Below are 19577 nucleotides of genomic sequence, written 5' to 3' on the forward strand. Positions count from 1 at the left end.
GCGGGCTTGGCTGCATCGCAGGAACACCTAGGCGGCGCTACGGCCGAGCTTTGTGGCGGCTAGGGTTTCTTTGGAGGAGTGGATGAGGAAGAAGAACGCGCGCCCCCTTTATATAGGCCGGCGGCATGCGGTGGCCGCGGGACGCGTGGCGTCGCCATTAACGTGGTTGGTGGAGCCGAGGCATCGCCATTAACGTGGCGCAGACTGCCGAAGCGACGCAGCGGCGCAAGTCGCTGGCGCGTTTGAGAAGACGCATCGACGCAGGGTCGCTGCTAGGCGGGCCCGACGAAACGTCCGCCAGACGCGAGCGGACAGTTTCCGCGTCCGCCGAGTGTCCGCCAGAGACGCATCCGAGGCGCATATTTGGGCCAGGTTTGCATCTCCACGGATGGCCCGGTCACTTTGCGTCGCCCCACTGGAGGTGGTGCCAGACGCATTTCCGGTCACGACGGATGAAAACTGTCGCTCAGCGTCCGTTTGCGTCGCGCCGCTGGAGATGCCCTTATAAATATTACACGGACAGCAAGTGGATCACATCCTCTGTGGCGTGTATTCAAGGGAAGAAAACAGGTTGAACAAGTCTACCTTGCCATTATTGTTAAATCTTGACGCATCCACTTGATGTAGGACGGACGTGACACTTCTAGGGTAGTAATTAACGATCCAGCGACCGGCATGTTGTGGCCGCGCTCTTGGCAGTCACGTTCATATGGTCCATGTCTCGCAGAAGTAACGAAAGCGTCGTTGAAGCTGGCTCGCGCGCACCAGTTTCAAGTGGCTCTGTGGCAGCCGACGACTCCAAAGTCGTCGGCGTTTCTTCCCCATCGGCCAACCCAACTCAACATGGTTCCTATATATGTAGTGCGTGTTCAGCTCAGCAACCACATACACCATCTTCTTCCTCTTTTCTTAGAGTAGCAGCACACACAAGGTGCATTCATGAGCTTCCTCTTTTCTCCAATTTATCATTCACGGTACTCGTCCCCATGCATGGCTACCCTCTACATACTACTCGGCCTGCTCCTCCTTCCATGCTCCTCCTCTGCAAACGATACTCTCACGGCAGGCCAGGCGCTTGCGGTCGGGGACAAGCTTGTCTCGAGCAACGGCAAGTTCGCGCTCGGCTTCTTCCAGCCAGCCGCAAGCACCATTACTAGTAAGTTCACCAACATCACCTCCACAGCTAACTGGTACCTCGGCATATGGTTCAACCAGATACCAGTTTTTACTACCGTGTGGGTCGCCAACAGGGACCAGCCGATCCCCAATGACCCCAAGCTCAACCTGACCACACACCTCAAAATCTCAAGCAATGGCAACCTTATCATCGTCCACGATGAAGTTGTTATATGGTCCACTCATATTACACCCAATAGCAGGATACGACCCAGCATAAACACCACAAGTGTAGTTCTCATGAACAGTGCGAACCTAGTTCTCACATCATTATCTGACCAAGTGTTGTGGGAGAGCTTTGACTACCCAACAGACGTTGTGCTTCCTGGTGCAAAGTTTGGCTGGAACAAGGTCACCCGCTTGAACCGCAGGGGCATCTCGAAAAAGAGCACCGTCGATCCGGGGCTTGGCTACTATAGCATTGAACTGCAGACCAACGGCAATGGGATAATGCTCAAGCGCCGCAAACCTTCGCTGGTGTATCGGACTTATTTATCTGAAACATCATCCATACTGAAATTATTACCCAGAGTCAAGAAGATTCTAGAACTGGTTCCACAAACCAAAGGCGTGGTTATTCCATATTATTTTAGTAACAAGGAAGAGGAGTATTACATGTACAATTCAACAAATGAATCAGCTTCCTCATTTCTCTCGCTAGACATCTCTGGTCAGATCAAGCTGAATATTTGGTCACAAGCCCAAGGATCTTGGCAAGTTGTACTAGACGACCCCATTGATGTCTGCACTCCACCTGCTACATGCGGACCTTTCACGGTCTGCAATGGCAAAGCACAGCCATCTTGTGGCTGCATGGAGAGCTTTTCTAAGAAGTCACCGCGGCATTGGGAGTTTGGTGATCGATCACACGGCTGCGTCAGAGATTCACCGCTATATTGCACTAGTAACAAGAACACCACAAGTTCAACAGACATGTTCCAGCCAATTTCTCAGGTTACATTGCCCTACAACCCGCAAAGAACGGACCTTGCTGCCTCTCGCAGGAACTGTGAGGAATCTTGTCTCAGTTCCTGCTCTTGCACCGCTTACTCCTATAACTAGATTTAGATGTGCGCCTTGGCGCACGATCCCGTAGATTTCGCACAAATATTAATACGTGTTTTAGCTTTTAGAAAATGAAGTGAATAGGAAGATCCCGTGGATTTCGCACAAATATTAATACATGTTTTAGCTTTTAGAAAATGAAGTGAATAGGAAGATATTAGGATAAAACAAACAAAATCACCAACGGAGTAGCACACATACATTCAAGGAAATAGAGAAATAACTACAACCGACTCAGTTTGTCCAAAGAAGAAAGAACCTCAAGGTGTTTCTACGAAATCGGTATGCTCTATCGCCACATAACAAAATAATAATAAATTTTGGCCACTACAAAATACACAAATCAAACCAACAATTCATTACCAACGATGAACCGCATCAATGGATGGAACAGTAACCTTGTATGACCCTTCACCCTACTATTTATGTCTCATTACAACAACAGTTGAGTGCTCTCATGCCATTAAGAAACCTTTCAGTATTTTCTTCTAAAGAAACTTTAAGCACAAATAAAATGGAGTTATAGGACTTGGCAACAAAAACACGGTTGTCGCAGACTGAATACACTCATTATCAGTCTGAGTTCATGAATTAATGTGGTGCTTCCTAAACATCTATCTGAAGCCTAAAGTTCTAAATATGATCAGCTTTAGGACAATAATATGTATTTCCTATTGGCCGAGGTTGCCTAAAACAATTCTCAGCATTGTTTAAAAAAGAAGAATACAACTTTCTACCAATAGTCTGGCAGGTTCCGGCAATTTTTTGGGTCGACACAAACATGGAGTGACCTGACCTGAATTAAAGGTAGGAGATTTTAGAAAAGAATGATACAACTTTATTCAGCAATACAGAAATGAGGCAAAGCACACATGATGGCTGAATAGATTACCTGGTCACACTTAACTTCATATGTGATTGACCGAAACAAAAATATTCACATATGTGAAATTGGAGGAATGTATTTGGCACTTTGAATATGAGCCATCCATCGAAACATCAGTTAATTTCCTAGGCCGCTAAAGGAGGCGTGGACATGGCAGGGGTAACCTAATTCGATAACATATGCAGATGGAAAAATTACCCAAGGAAGGAGCGGCAACAATATCAAAAGAGGGAAGATGAAGAAAAAAACCATTGCTAGAATCTACCAACCGGTGTGTATAGTGAAGGTATTCAGCTCATTCTTCCAAGGAAGCAATAAAAAAATGTACAAATGAAGGCCATTATAGAAGGACAAATAAAGCAATACATGACAATGCAGCAATACCTGATACTACTTCCGTAAGTACTCTCTACTGAATTTATCTGAATCAAACAATGCAACAATAGCCTGAACTATTGTTTATTGACCTATGTATATGAAGAATGCCCCTGTTACCAATTTAATAAATTGGAGTTAGATACTCATTCTGTGAAGGAAGACAACACCCGCACTACATCCGATGCAATGCACAGGTGGCCCCTCAAACTGCAGAATGTGTTGGAACCTTCACATAAATTACTTGCCTCACACCTTGTAACAGATGCACCAGCAACATGCGTTCTGGAGATGTAGCCAAAGCCATCAGAGGATGAATCATCTAATGTAAACTGTCAGGTCTATGTCATAACCGATTGATTAGCAACCCAGGTCCTTCTATTTTTCAGGTCATTGTTCTAGCTAATACTCTTGATTAGTTCATGCCAAGGGATCATATCATTAAACTATTCCATGAACTCTTTTCATAAAAAAATTCAAAGTAATTACGGTAAGAAATTTGCTGAAGTCGTAATGTGCTTTCGTTCGTAGAAAAAATCATGTCTGCACGAGGAAAAACATAGAACCAACTTTCTAAGGGAAAGTATATAAACCATTGAAAAAAGGAAAAAGGGATAATTCTGAAAAATAAACAGCCCTATTTAGATAGAGAAGCACAATAAGTAATAATACATACGCCAATGGGACTTCACTATATATACTGAGCAGCGGAACGTGTACATATATGCATTTATCATAACTTACCTTATTTCAATAACCGATCACATATTTTACATCATGATTGAAAGAAAGGAGGGCATGTTCACGGATCCGTAGATGCTTCTGGTCTGTAAAAGGAGGCATGATTTTTTCTAATATAAAGCCAAAGATTAATGATACTGTAATTGGAAACAAAATGAGGAAAAAAACAGATCAAGTATGTTGGATGTGGTCTAGGACGTATGCAATAATGCATACCATACAACTCTTACAGACAAAAATCAAATCTCATTGATAAATCCAACCTCAACTCCTAGATGAGCTAGAGTAAATGAGTAGTACTCTCAAGGTTATTCTAGCGCTTTAAGTGGCAGTATTTTTAGAGCTCACCAATGGAAGCAGCTACGAAAAAACTTCATGATTTTCTTTGATGCTCACCAGTGGAGTAACACGCACCAATGACCTGCATCTGCAAAAGTGATACAATGAGATCAGCTACAGCCGGCCACCATTCTTAGACAAGGCTATGAACAAAATGCAGTTGAAAAGTCCATTGTTCAGTCCATGTTTCAAATTGGCATGTCAGAATATCGACGCTACGAAGGCTGCATAAGCTTACCTTCATGTGCTTTGCTCTAGTCGTTCCATCGGCCATGGCACTCCAAGTCGAGTTAATCTGCAAAACAGAAGAACACATATTAGGATTTATGATTTGGTCACTGGCATGGACGCCTCCAAATATGCAGATTTAGGCATTAATATGATTGAGGCTGAATTGGCATACCTACATATCTTGCCATAGCTCAGATAAGCGAATTTTAACGCACGATGGGTTGCTGCAAGAAAATCACCTAGATTTACAAATAGCAAGGGAGGAACAACGTAAATCAGAATTTTGTGGGAGGGGGGGGACACTAATAATAAAAAGAAATACCATAGCTTGAGTAAATAACAACACAATTGTCATCTTAAACACACGTAATTGTCATCATGGCCACCACAACCATAACAACCACTAATTGCTGAGAGGTGTTACCTTAGCATCCAAGTAGTAGTGTTGGAGTAGCACAATCCTGTCGGGTGACGGCGAAGTGGTTTTTCAAGATACAACTCTTCTTCATCTGGTGGCCTATGGCAGAATATCTGATATTTACAGGTTAGCAGATTGTTCAGTATCTTGATTCCATGACATGAGAACTATTTTATCTATTAATTCCATACACTTTCGCCCTCCATTAATCTCTAAGACCATTCATTAAGCACCCAGACTCAATCAAAAATGAATTAGATAAAACAAACAACATGACCCAAATGGGACTTTACCACAATGTTTCCTTGAACTTTGTCACTTTTGCCCTTCTGGCATGGTTGGACAGCTCATTAGTGTGACTGGAATCCATCAGAGGACAACAAATTCATAGCAAAAATTACCTATAAATTATATCTTAACTGATGAGGGAATGTAAATTATAAATAAAAACACCCTGAAGATTTCTATGTGTATAAAAATGATTAATATGCCGAAACTGCAAAATAAATATTGTAGAAATCAGCTAATGAGGAAACATGTGGAGGGATGATTCTAAAATCTGAACTGAAGGGGAACAAAAGAAATAAGAGCAGATGCTTGGCTTGATCTGAACCTATTGCAGAGATTCCTTTAACACCATTACATAACATCATGCAATGCACATACATCTAATTAATTAAGTTTCCCTTTCCTGAGTTATTTTTCAATAATAATAGCAGGAGCTCTGTCATCTATAGTCAATAAAAGGATCAAGAAAAATCCGTTAAATCAATGTACAAACAAGCATCGAAACAAACCAAGAGCCAATTACATTGCATATTCAAACATGAAAATGTCTCAACTTTTCAAGAATGGAATTTATCAATGGGGATAAACAGATGTACCACAGAGAACCAGTAAACAATCTGTGAAGTCCAAAAAACTGAGAACTACACGCCAACAGTAAGCATTCTACCAATATATATCGAAACTGAGAACTACACGTCACGTGGCTGCAGCCTCACAAAGGGGCAGAGACCACTCCTCACGATATCCTAAAGAGAGGCAAGCAGTAGCAGCGAAACTACGATCACATCGCCACGAAGTGCCATGCGCTGTGTCTGAAAGACAACATGGACATGAAGAGGAAGCATCAACTTAAAAACCCTGATGCCATTTACAGTTCAGAGAAAAGACAACCTTGAGATAAAAAAAATATTGAATAACACGGTATGAGGGTTGACAAAATGCACATCAACTTAAAAATATATCTTCATATAGGGATATTTCGGGTTCATTTACTCAAGCATAAGAAGCCCCTCTTCCATTGATTGAAAGAGAAGCACGCTTAGAGAATAAATCAGACATCACATAAAAAAGAATGTTCCACTTAGTGTATGCAAGTTTGGTAGGTACAATAAGAAAAGTAATTTCCAAAAAAAGGACACTTACTCTTGTTGTGGCTACGAAAATTTGATTGTTGTTCAGTTCCTTCAGCCGGAGAGTTGGGACTTTTGTAAGCTGCTTAGAAATAAAGTAATCATTAGGGTGATTTAGCTGCGATCATTTTTCAAGAGAGTGATAAATTGTGAAAGGATAACCAGGTTTTACAAACAAAACAAAGGAAAATTCTAGGCAACATGCAGGAACCAAAATGCGGCATTCAGTTAATTGTACAACAGCACATTACTATTTGCAAGGTATGTGTAGACAACTTATTACCCTTCGTGTCTTCTATTTGATACATCATGTGGGATCATCAGGGAACTAAAACAATAGACGCATATCATAGATAGAGTGAGTGGAGTAAATTTACAACTTAGCATATATTTTAGGCAAAAGAGAACAGCTAAAGGATAATGCATATTGTCAGTAGCATAACTTGAACAAAGTTAGCGAGGTACCATGAAATGGTAACATTCAGCTCCAAACATATGGCACCAAAAGTACAAAGGGATGTAGGACCCGTAGAAGAAAAAAAGTGAAGCAATCAAAAGAGTGATCAACAATGAAGCTTAAATCTTGGTACAGGAAATGTGCAACCCAATTAGATTTTTTAAATAGAAAATATTATTGATAACTCGTCTAAAGAGTTGCTGCATAAGTACTAACTATACGTGGTTCGCATTTGATGAGAAAGTAAACCAATCGCACAATAGGTTAACCGAGACTCAAATAAAGAGTATTCTCTCAATGAGATACCATAAAGAGTCTTTTCTCATTGAGATACCCATAACTACTATAGAGAAAATATTAAGTCATCACACATATTCATAGTTCAGTCAAAAAAACTACACAGTTTATCTTATTTGCCTAACATGTCATGTATGCTTAATGATGTTGCATTTCCGTCTGCTAATAGTAGTTGATAATAATCCATGAAAGGGAGATGAAAATGACTCATCCTACTTTACCGTAGCCCTTAACTAAAATAACTAATAAGTATGTAAATTTTGCTGGAAATACCAAGATTCATGAATCATAATATCTCTCCTTTGACCCTAAATAAGCACTCCTCTGACCCTATATAAAAATTTATTAGAACTAATGTTGTAAGGTGGCAGAACAAAAATGGCTAAATTCAGCAAACTAAGTGGCTCAAAGCAAATCGGCACATGAAAAGAGCTGTCAGACTTGGATATAATACCTGCTTGGAAAGAAGACCGCCTGCTTTCCAGACTTGCACTAAATGAGCCAATCTCACAGCAGCCCACCGTTTGATGATGTTGCTGCCGCTGCAGCTACCTGAGATGCCACCCCGCCGACAGGCCTGAATAGCTGGTGCTGCAAATCGCCCTCTCCCCCTGCCGCCCCTGCTCGAAGCAGCAACAGCTCTCAGACTAACCCGTTCCAATCTGATGGACGCACTCGTGTAGCTCACTCGTCCTGGAACTCCACGCTGCCCATGATTCTAATTGCTGCCATGAAGATGGGCTTGGAAAGAGGAGATCAGCACGGCTACACATGCGTCAAGTGTAAAATCCACCGGTTTTTGTTCATGAAAAGTAGATGAAACGAATCTTGAAACAAAACAAATACTTCGGTGAAGCTCGGACGCTGCTTCACCGGCCTCGCCTCCTTCCCCAGATCTAGCCAAAAAAAAGGCCTCACCTGTGTGTCTCAATCTCACCCTGGAGGAGGTCTTCGTGAAGGCGAGCTCGGTTTCGGGTCTCCATGTCTTGATCCGGGGCTCCATGCCCAGCTCCGAGAGGGTGCCGTTTGCACGCCATGGTGCACCACCGCTCCCATCCACCGGAGGCGCGGACGTCCTGCCCCGAGGACAACACAAGAGTGCGGGAGGGCGGATGGGAACGGGGCGGCAGCTCCACGACCGCGAGGGCTCCCTCTTCTCGACCGCGAGCGGCGGGAGGGCGGATGGGAGTGGGGCGGCAGCTCGACGACCGTGAGGACTCCTTCTTCTCGACCGCGAGCGGTGGGCTGCCTAGGCGTTGGGGTAGGGGTTGGAGGAGAGGACGTGGTCGGCAGTGGTGGCGGCGGCGAGGACGGAGCGGGTTGGAGGAGGAGAAGCGAGAGGGGATTGGGGGAGCGAAGCGTGCGGGGGATTGGGCAGCGGTGGGCTAGGGTTTTCACCGTGGGGGAGGCGTTTTATACCAGACAGCGAAAACGAGTGGACGGCCAAGATTCCCTCTGAGCCGCGATTCGACGGCCATGAGCGGCAATCGCGGTGGATGCCCTGTGAGTCCCCCGTTGGGGGGCATCTATTATATCTCTCAATAACAGCATATGCTCTGTCTGGCATGGGAAACTGCTTGGTGTAAATTTGAACGATGACATTGAAATTTCTTCTGAAGATACTCTTTACCTTCGTCTTGCTGCCAAAGATGAGCCAATTTTGCAAAAGGACAAAAGAAAACCAAATGTTGGAGTTGTTATGGCTGCAAGCATTAGTAGTTTTGTGTTACTAATGCTCATGTTCTTGTTAGTGATTTGGAGGAACAAACTCAGGTGGTGTGGTTCGCCACTATATTGCAATCAGGGCACTACTGGTATTATAGCGTTTAGATACACCGATTTATCTCATGCTACTAAAAACTTCTCTGAAAAGCTGGGAACAGGTGGTTTTGGTTCTGTATATAAGGGAGTGTTAAGTGATTTGACTACAATAGCAGTGAAAAGGCTTGATGGTGCACGCCAGGGAGAGAAGCAATTTAGAGCCGAGGTGAGCTCAATCGGATTGATCCACCATGTCAACCTAGTCAAATTGATTGGTTTCTGCAGCCAAGGTGATAATAGGTTACTTGTGTATGAACACATGTCAAATGGATCTCTTGATGGTCACCTTTTTAAGAACAATGTCGTACTAAATTGGGACACAAGGTACCAGATAGTCCTAGGAGTTGCTAGAGGATTGTCCTACTTGCATCAGAGTTGTCACGAATGCATCATACACTGTGATATTAAGCCAGAAAATATACTTGTAGATGCATCATTTTTTCCTAAAATTGCTGACTTTGGAATGGCAGCATTTGTGGGAAGAAATTTTAGCCGAGTCCTGACTACATTCAGAGGAACAGTAGGTTATCTTGCCCCGGAGTGGCTGAGTGGAGTTGCCGTTACACCAAAGGTTGATGTTTACAGCTTTGGCATGGTATTGTTTGAAATCATATCAGGAAAGAGGAATTTTCCTGAAGCACATTCGGACAACAATGATCATGTTGAATATTTCCCCATGCTAGTTGTCAGCAAACTTTACGAGGGAGATATGCATAGTTTGGTGGATCCACGGTTACATGAAGACTTCAATGAGGAACAGGCCAAACGGATTTGCAAAGTCGCATTATGGTGCATCCAAGACAATGAGCTTGATCGGCCATCGATGGGTGAAGTTGTTCGGGTTCTTGAGGGTCTCCAGGAAATTGATATGCTTCCGATGCCAAGACTACTTGCAGCTATAACTAAACACTCTAATTCATCTTGAGTGTAAGAGCTTTCAAAAAAAGAACTTGAGTGTAATGATTTACAAATCTAAGTCACGATCAGTGTTACTAATTTTTATTTCAGCAAAACTTGACCTCGTATTGTGTAATAATAAAGGAAGGAAATTGTGCAAATACATGATGCCTCTAATTTACTTTTTTCGAATTAGTGAGGGGAAAGATTCCCGCATTCAGGTAGATATTAGTGTCAACATTTTTTTTTGTGGACTCTTTGCCTTCACTAACATATATTGATGGATGTGTGCATCGATTGATGCATAGGCCGGGGCAGCGTTCCCATATCGACGAAAAAAAACTAACATATATTGTGGCCTTTGCTTTGTAATTTTTTAATCAAGATCGTGTAGTAACATTTGTAATGAAGTTTTAGAGAAACAATTGTGTATCAGAAGACCAATTTTAAAGATGTCTTGCTCTTATTCTAGGCTGAAATCATGTAGTTCCCCTCTATGAGAGTAAAATACATTTTCGCATACTGGGAATGTTGCAAAATTGGACCCTCATTCTTGGTGATAATGATAACATCCTTTCACCTGAAAAATCTTTCAAACATTTCTTGCGAGCAAGTATTTCCATTTCCATCTGGTGTGTTTATTTTCAACATACATACAGTACTAAGTAATACCACTGATTTTAAAATATAGAGTGAATTCCAATTTTCCACCTAAGTTATACATTTGTGACACTAATTACCCATTTAGTGGAAAATGTTTAGATTATGTATTTTAGAAGGTTTGGATCCTTATTGTCTAGTGCATGTCCATTGTGCAAGGTATTAGGTGGTGACCGGGTTCAAAAATATTACGAGGAATGAAACAAATGGATAAGAGAAACCGGCACATGATCGTCCGTGACACCATCCATTCATTACACAATTTTCATGCCACATCGGCGTGACACATCGGTCCTATCTAACAAAAGCAAGTAAAATGCTAAATTGGCGTAGAATCGTATTTAAAGTCTCCACAATGGCATAGTTTGGTAGAAATTCCACTAAATAGGGCAACGTGTGTCACATATACACAACTACGAGGTAAACAGTAGAATTCCTTATTTTAAGATGTTTTGGTATATTAAAATAGCCTACCAAAACATTTTATATTTTAAAAACAGAGGAATACTAACTAGTCTTATAATGGGTGTAATCACGCATCCTCTCTAGTTTTTAGAATGTTACATATTGTTATGTACAGAAATTTCTCCACCCCCGCTTACCGCTTGGCCATGCTTTCCAAATCCGATCCAAAGTAGAGCTTAATATTATTTAGGTCCTTAAAAAGTAAGTATAATAGTGAAGTATTTATTTTCTCCTAGTTTCCGTATATACATAGAATCTGGATAACATCTTTAAATACATACACTAAATAAAGTGACACCAGAGCTGATGGCCGACAGGAGACAAGCGTGCATTCACCAGACCACTGGCAACATGTAGCGGAACTCTGCCTCATAGGGCTCGATCTCCACCATCTTCTCCGGCACTGGGGGTCTGTCGCGGTGGAGAAGGAGGTCCCTAATGGCTCTCTTCAGCTCGAGCGCACTAGTGGAGCGAGGGAGCTGGCTGTGGACCCACTCCAGCAGCGACTCCACGTCGTCAGCGAAGCATCGCATGTGCCAATACAATAGCTTCGGCAGCATGATCGTCGTTGACGCCTTCGTCTTCTTCCTCCTCGCACCAGCGGCTTGGACGACCCGGACACACCGCTCCAGGTACTCCACCTTCGCCTCCTCCAGCTCGCTTGACACCTCCTCCGCCGTGTACACCCGGACCTGCACTTCTTTCTTGGTCAGGTTGCCGTGAACAGTTTAACATTAGCGGATTGAGTAAGACTAATGCCAAATAATTTGCGCATACAGGTGGTGAGGAGCGGCTGCCTTTGCAGAGCGCAAAGACGACGTTCGGTTCAGGGTACCCAAGACCGTAGTTGAGCTGCAGATCCATCTCCCCTTCCGTCATCATCCTTTTCTCACTCAACTATTCATCCCAAATGTTCAGGTTAAATAATATTATTTTGCCGAATTTGTAAGAAGAATATCAATCAGGTTGCACAATTCATCTGAAAAATTGTGAATTAGTTACCTCCTTGTTGCCTTGATCAGGGGATTGCATGAGGAAGAGATGCTCGATGGACAGAACATTCAACACCGTTCCTCCCACATTCACGGACGCCTGGTTTAGCAGCGACAGTAGCTTGTCTGCCGATGGAGGCAGACCATGTTGAAGAAATGCCTGAAAATATATCATGTAATTTATCCTTGTTTTATTAGGCTCGTCAATTATAGATGTTGCTGTGTTGATAATAATTACTAATTAGCTTAGATTAATAATTGTCGTACATGCATCACGCAGAAGTTGTAAATGTTGAGCCAGAAGGCCAGTTTCTGCTTGTTGGTCAAGAAACTCGGATCCACGGTGGAAAGCTTGTTCATCAACACTCTGAAGAAACATGGAACGAAGATGACGGGGTTCTTATTAGAAAAGTTGATCAAGCACTGCAATGCAATAATGGCGATTGAGTCTCTCTCACCTCAAGTTCTTGATGTCAGCGAGACATGACGACACGCGGCTTGCGTCAAATGAGCTCCGTGTGAACTCCACGAACCTCTTGCAACCTCCGCTAGTCTCCCTCTCGCCACCACCGTACTCACGCGGCGGCAATGCACGGCTCTTCACGCCATCGCTCGACGAGGACGACGACTTGGGGGCAAGGTTTCTAGAAGAGCCTATGCACGAGGTGATGTTGAGCTTCGGCATGCTGCTCAGCTCCAGCTCTGCTGCATGATGAGTTGTTTTGTTGATCTTGTGGAAGATGGTCACCGTCAACTTTATCAGCTCCTCTGACAGCTTGTTGGGACTGCTCAAGCAAATTTTTCTTTCAGGGGGTTTTATATTTCCTGTAGAGTGGCTTCTTCTTGTGACCTGCTCAACTTCCTCACCTGTTCAAACATTTCAAACACAAACATCAGAAATTATCTTGTTTTGCATTTATTTTATTTTCAATTATAAAAGAAGTTGTTGATGTTTTGCCTCCGAAATGAAATAACGTTGATTCAGTTGTTATATAATATTGTCAGACGAAAGAACGCTTTAGTCGTTGATGTTGTCACAAATAGACCTTTGAATTTAAAATTTAGAAGGTCTTTGATAGGAAATAAGTGGATTGCTTGGATCGATTTGGTCCAACGACTTATGTTTATTTCCTTGTCCGACGAGAAGGATGCCTTGGTGTGGAGGTTAACAACTTCTGGATCTTTTTCGGTTAAGTCAATGTACGCGGACTATATGAATGGTCATACAATTTTTCTTCGTAAATATATTTGGAAGCTTAAGATACCACTAAATGTTCGGATTTTTATGTGGTTTCTTCATAAAAAAGTTATCCTCACCAAAGAGAATTTAGCTCGCCGAAATTGGAATGGTTGTAGGAAATGTGTGTTCTGTGATCCATCGGAATCAATAAATCATTGTTCTTTGATTGTCCCTTCGCAAAGCTTATTTGGAGAGTTATTCAGTTTACCTTTAATATACCCCCACCGACTCATGTCACAAACATGTTCGGGAACTGATTAAATGGGGTGGGTAAGACGGCTAAAGTTAGAATTAGAATTGGTTTTAGCGCGTTGATGTGGGCTACATGGAATAGCCGTAATGACATTGTCTTTAACAGGAATACAAATGAGAATTTTTTACAGGTTATCCGTATGGTATCACACTGGATCCACGACTGGTCTCTCTTACTGCCGGAGGCGCAACGAGAGCCTATGCATGCTAGATGCCGCCGGCTGGAAGCGGTGGCATAGGCTATTTACAGCCAGGCTGGTTGGCGACCTACTAAACGACTTCAAGATGAATAAACGTGTCACTATACTGTTTCGTTGGCTAGTTTATGTGTACACGTTGTATGATCTTTGAGTTGTAAAACTTTGATACTTGATATCTTGATACTTTGGGTAATAAAGAGAGCTGTGTGCATCGATTGATGCAGAGGCTGATACCCCATTTCGAAAAAAAAAAGTTGTTATTTCTGATTTAATTTTGCCATGACAACAAAAACAAAAATCAAGTTGATCGTTTGTGGTCTATATATAGAACCAATAAGGAATCCTTTCAAACAGATGAGCTTACCAGAGTGATCAAAGACGACAAACTTATGAGAAGTGTAACTGCGTCTGCTGAACATGTCAGTGTGTACCTTGTGTAGAGACAGATCCACCGGAAGCCTTGCTCCCACGCTCAATATTAACTTCACGTTCCTCTTGGCTGCCTCGATAAGGCAGCATTGGAAATTGTTGTCCTCCACCATCGATCTCTCTGGGACCACCGGAATGCCGCCAATTCTGTTGCAGCCAATTATGCTGCTGTCGCTGCTGGAGAATGCAGCGTTCTGTCCAATTGCGCTCACGGCGAAGACGTAGCCGCAGGTCGTCGACCTTCTTCTCGAGGTAAAATATCTCATCCTCGATGATCGCTAGCTCCGCAAGGAGCCCCCTTATCTACACGAATGCATAGCAAAGTGATTAATACCAACATTTTCAGTGATCACAAAACTAACATGCTGCATAATAAAGTCACTGCTGAAGAAAAAGAATGAAATGCAATTTGATCAGAGAAGGAATTGGTAGTTTAATGTTTAATCACAGTAGATCTTAGATCCCCCAATCAACCGAATTGTGATGTGTAAGCTAGTGACGTGGCATGGCATGGCGTGTTTGATAGGCATGTAAGCAGACCGCCGTACAGGTGCAATTGATTGACGATGTACCAGATGGCAGGAATCCAAGGAAATCAGGTGTGGTAGATGATGGTGGTGGTTATCTGCGGACAAATCTGCCATTGTAGGGACGCAATGCGCAAATAGTACTTTGATGTTCTCTGCTGTCTATTATGATAAGATCTGTAGCAGGCAGGACTGAGCATATGTGACTGTTTAATCCTTGGAGGGACACTAACTACTGCACTGAACATGAAGCGATGTTGCGTTTGCACTTGACTATGATGTGATGATGCTTATGTTTGAAACTGAATGTCTGGAACAGTTTTATGTCGGTAAGAAAAAATTCAGAGTACGAAACATAAATTTTTTCCCAGAATAAACTTTTCAGAGAAAGACAGTAAATATAAATGGACTTGCCATGCATGTAAATCCTAGTAGTAATTACCTTTGTTGGAACCAAGGCGGAGAGGCAGCAATGGCAGACGACGTTCCGGCCCTGGAGCGAGCAGTGCAGGACTCTGTTGAGCCGCTTCTCCTTCTCGAGCACCGCCTCCAGCTCCGACACCTGCACGCGCGTCGATCGTGATTCATGAACAGCAGAGACCATAGGTATAATCTTGACGATTCCTAGTAGAGGAGAAGGGTGAGTGACCTCGAACTGCAGCTCGTCCGTCTTGCAGCGCCGCTCCTCGTCGTCCATGAGGAAGTACGCGAGCTTCATCTTGCTCCGCGCCCTGGCCGCCCTTCTTAAGCCTCGCCTCCGGTGGAGGTGCACGGGGTAACTGCCGGCGGTGGAGGCGCCTCGTGATGGCGTCGGCGTGGCCGGCGGCAACCCCATTCAATTTGCGTACTCTACCACGGCACGGGCTGCCGCTTCCAGAGGAAGCAGAGCAGATGGTGGCCGGCGAGATGAGCTGGAGACCAGGACTAGAGATAGAGAGCGAGAAGCAAAGAACTGGATCACATGCGAAGAGGAGGATGGAGAGAGGGAGGGAGGTTTCACGGAAACGGACTGTAGCGGCATCACACGCATGAAACGCATATGAGCGGCTTCAATTCAATTCTGCCGCGGTTGAACATATGAGCGTATGGCTCCAGAATTTATACGTACCCGTGAATCCCTGAATCCTCTTTAATTTAACTTTTTTTTTGTTCAGGCAGCAGAAATATGTGCAGGTCTTCAGGGGTTGGTGTTGATGTTGGCTGTTTCCTACGGATGACAAAATTTCTTTTCTTGCGCGCGTTCCAGACAGAGCACTGCGTGTTTGTCATCAGCTGCTTGTTATCAGCTCAACACCCGTCGATCGTCAGAGAGAAGACTCGGCACCCAGGTACCCCAACTGGACAGCGAAAATTTTATTGGCTTCGTCCGTGCAAAGATAGGTTCACACAAAGTTGCAAAATATTTGAGTGAAGCTCAGAAATAACTCTGTTTTAAATATCCGCCTATAGCTGTCTATAGCCTTTCCCCATGATGTGGGTAACTGTTATAGTGCGGTTAAAGGTGTCAAAGTTCTTAAATAGCCGGGCTATAGCGTTTTGGGAGGTCGCGGCTATAGCCCGAGATGAGTCAGCGCTGAGGTTGGAGTAGAGACGCGTGTTGACGACATGCGGCGGTAGACGACGCAATCCGATCTATGATTGGCAAAAGAAGAAGATACACCGGTCAAACAACCGGGTGAGAAAATTTCAATAACAAGATCTAATCTATGAGTTGTGTGGCCCCGGCGGAGATCAATCACACGGGAGGTGGCGCGGCGGAAGCGTGGGTCGCTAAACTTAGGCCGAGAAACGAAAAGCGTGGGTCTGAGAAATGAAAAGCTTTTGGCCGAGCAAAAAGAATGCGCCGGAAATTGCGTGCAAGTGTCCGCATGCCAAATGCGTTTATTCGATGCCAAAGCAAGAACACCAGCCCAAAATACCACCATAGCACCACCAATTCACCATGTTTACTCGAGCACAAACCCGGTAAACGTTTCAAGCCTTGCCTCAAGGGCAACCTGCCTCTCTCTCGATTCATGTACCTTTTTGTTAAGCTCAAATAGATTAGCACTCTGGGAGTCGACAAGATCTTGATGGCCCGCTTTTCCCCTCCTCTATGTCTCCAGTAAATCAGCTAGGGTGCTCATATTTGATCGCGGTGGCTTATGCTTGAGTCCCACATTCTGAAGAAACATATTTACTCTCTTATGAAGGACCTCGAATAAAACATGGATCTCATTCTTTCGCTCTCCATCTGGTGTAGGTTGAGATATCTCTTTTTCAATCTCAGCCTTGTTTAGCAATAAAGATATAAGACAAATTTGTGTGAGATGAAGCAATGTATAAACTTCGTTTCAGCGATAACTCATTAAATGCTTACTCACAAGAACAAGTTGTACATCAGAGGAGTAGCAGTTGTCTTCTTGCGGTGTGTCTCCCTCAACAGATCCACGTGACTTGGTTGTTTACCCATGTACGAGTCTCCCTGTAAACAAACACATACATGCAGCCAGCTTATAGGTTTTATAAAGGATTTTGTGAATAATCAATAATATGTGCGATGTTATATATTGATGCATGTGCAAGTTAATCACTATTTAGAGCAGTTCGATGCAGAACATCTATATTGTAAAAAAGAATCTGCAGACTTTAGCGCAGGTAACGATGTGCATAAAAGCTCCTACAAACGGCTACCTACCAAAAAAGGAATTTAGTTTAAAATGCACCTTAGCTATCCATCGCAGAACTAAGCAATATACCTTCTTCGCAAAGTGAGCATCATGGAAATGATACCAGAAGTTAGATATATTAACTATCTATGCCAAACATGTACGAACGCAATAAGTGATTTAAAAGATCAGCGCATGCATTTAGCAAAATACAAGCTACGTAGTATATACTCATCCAGCGTGTTGATAGAATTGTGTACTCTATCATTCTATAAACAACACATGTCTTGACTTACCAGATTTTTCACGTGTGCAGTGTAGCTACGCGACCCAGTTGTTTGATGGAGAAGAACCTTAGAACGGTTGCTTTTATTTATACTGCTGATTCTCTGCATCAATGGTAGAATTACTAACACTATACATGCATATGCATGTACAAGTAAAAACTTTGATTTTAAAAAATAGACTGACAATGTTGTGGGGAGACTTTCGGTGCTCACAAGCCGGCGCCAATCCTCGTGAGTCGTACTGGCAACAGGACTTTCAGTCGGCACTTCAGAAAGTGGAACGCCATCAAAGTATTTTTTTTCTCCAGATTATGCCGAAATTGACGTACACCATTCCGAAGATGCTTGTTGCATGCACCTTTTGCTGGTGACTGCTTCGTGTCCATTGAAAATTTACCCTAGTGATATGGAAAAACATGCATAAGAATGACAATTTCTAAGAAAACAGTAAAGGTAGGCAAAAGAATGCAGTTTGCAAATACCGCCATTTTACAAAAGACGTCACACAGGAGCCCTGGGTCTTGGCGGTACTTCTTCCAATGCGTATATACATGAATGTGGTTTCTGACTGCAATGTTGCACCACTTACAAATTTTGCGCCGATAAGAGCTGATGTTGGTTTGTTCTCCCTCTTGTTATTATCAGGGGCTGCTTGGATTCTCGAGAACGGGTCATTTTGATCAGTCATTTCCCCATGTTCGGCCCCCTTACCGCTATACATATAAATAACTGATGAGATAATAATGGTGTTACACAAAATAGACTCTGTAAGGAATGGACAAATTACAAGAACGTGCCTTTATCAACAATGCCATTTTCGGATGGCACCACAGGGTCCTCATCTGCTACATCCAAATCATCATTTTCACTGCCCTGACCTGTAGCAATGTTATCAAAAAACAAGGGAGGCATAGAGCCTCAACAACCGCAGCTAGAAAAATGCGTAAAAGGCCTTACAGTACAACATGTTAAATGCAATAAGTTCTAGCGAGTAAAAATTTTACGACTTCTGGTGGCTCTGCAATGGCTACTTGATTTATTTATTCATATTCGTCATCTATGTTGTTGCTAGTTGTGGATATGGATCTGGTACTTCTACCAAGTGGCGGTATCGCAATTGTCTTTCTACACGTTCACACTGTGAATCGGTATCTCTCCTGGAAGAGGTTCTAGTAGTTCTAGGAAGTGGTTGCTCAGACGATGGTCTTTTTGTGGCCGCACGGGTTGTGACTCAGGGGCGGAGCCAGGCCCCGGGCAACAAGGGCCATGGCCCGGGACGCAACAATTTTTTGGCCTGTTACATATATAGATCATGGAAGTGGCCCGGGATTGGCCCATCTTAGTTCAAAAGGAAGTCCATCAGCGCCCCGTTTCTCTTCCTGGCGAGCGAGAACTTCACACATCACACGAACAAGACCAGCGCCCCCTTTCCAGTCGATCTAGACAGCGCCGCCGCCGGTCCTCCGCTCGCCGCCTCATCCGCCCTGGCTCCGTCCACCGTTGCCCGTCGCTTCACCTACTCGGTATCCCCTCTCACGCCCCCTTATGTTGGCTGCTCCGCACCTTCGGCTTCGCTCGGACCTGCGCACGGTTGCTCCCCTATTCGCGCGATAGAAGCAGGCAGAAATCCAAAACGAGGGAGGTAATTTCTGAATTATGAACTTTTGATTATTCCTAAACTCCAGATCAGGTAGCACAAGGGGAGGGTCTCCATACGATATATAAACAAATAAATGACAAAAAAAAGCTCAACTGA

At 43.5% G+C, this 19577-nt stretch overlaps 3 protein-coding genes across 28 annotated transcripts; 1 reads left to right on the forward strand and 2 right to left on the reverse strand.

Annotated features, from left to right (window-relative positions):
- Positions 1 to 772: 772 nt before the first annotated feature.
- LOC127331862 (G-type lectin S-receptor-like serine/threonine-protein kinase At2g19130) lies at positions 773 to 10298 on the forward strand. Its single transcript, XM_071825984.1, has 2 exons — positions 773 to 2234; positions 8943 to 10298. Exons 1-2 carry the CDS (start codon positions 940 to 942, stop codon positions 10147 to 10149), a joined length of 2502 nt encoding a protein of 833 aa, XP_071682085.1. The 5' UTR covers positions 773 to 939; the 3' UTR covers positions 10150 to 10298.
- On the reverse strand, positions 2723 to 8953 carry LOC127331860 (uncharacterized). 26 transcript variants are annotated; one of them, XR_011751526.1, is made up of 10 exons: positions 8322 to 8953; positions 7858 to 8168; positions 6933 to 7733; positions 6663 to 6731; positions 5525 to 6331; positions 5238 to 5344; positions 4986 to 5052; positions 4821 to 4877; positions 3134 to 4670; positions 2723 to 3037 (listed from the first exon to the last, which is right to left on the reverse strand). XR_011751526.1 is itself a non-coding variant. In XM_051358070.2 (6 exons), exons 1-5 carry the CDS (start codon positions 8438 to 8440, stop codon positions 4823 to 4825), a joined length of 516 nt encoding a protein of 171 aa, XP_051214030.2. In that variant the 5' UTR covers positions 8441 to 8951; the 3' UTR covers positions 2723 to 4670; positions 4821 to 4822. The 26 variants fall into 26 exon arrangements, 1 of the variants encoding a protein (XP_051214030.2); XR_011751518.1 differs by lacking the exons at positions 4986 to 5052; positions 5525 to 6331; positions 6933 to 7733 and having other exon boundaries at positions 3134 to 3291; positions 4247 to 4329; positions 4640 to 4670; positions 7858 to 8023; positions 8322 to 8951; XR_011751517.1 differs by lacking the exons at positions 4986 to 5052; positions 5525 to 6331; positions 6933 to 7733 and having other exon boundaries at positions 3134 to 3787; positions 4247 to 4329; positions 4640 to 4670; positions 7858 to 8023; positions 8322 to 8951.
- A 1104-nt stretch (positions 10299 to 11402) lies between the features above and the next one.
- Positions 11403 to 16045, reverse strand: LOC127331859 (uncharacterized). Its single transcript, XM_051358069.2, has 8 exons — positions 15536 to 16045; positions 15329 to 15448; positions 14362 to 14662; positions 12697 to 13105; positions 12506 to 12605; positions 12249 to 12398; positions 12024 to 12143; positions 11403 to 11938 (listed from the first exon to the last, which is right to left on the reverse strand). The coding sequence occupies exons 1-8, from the start codon at positions 15719 to 15721 to the stop codon at positions 11579 to 11581; spliced, it is 1746 nt and encodes a 581-aa protein (XP_051214029.1). The 5' UTR covers positions 15722 to 16045; the 3' UTR covers positions 11403 to 11578.
- Positions 16046 to 19577: the final 3532 nt, after the last annotated feature.

This window comes from Lolium perenne, chromosome 2 (genome assembly GCF_019359855.2).
Source record: "Lolium perenne isolate Kyuss_39 chromosome 2, Kyuss_2.0, whole genome shotgun sequence".
Lineage (NCBI taxonomy): Eukaryota > Viridiplantae > Streptophyta > Magnoliopsida > Poales > Poaceae > Lolium > Lolium perenne.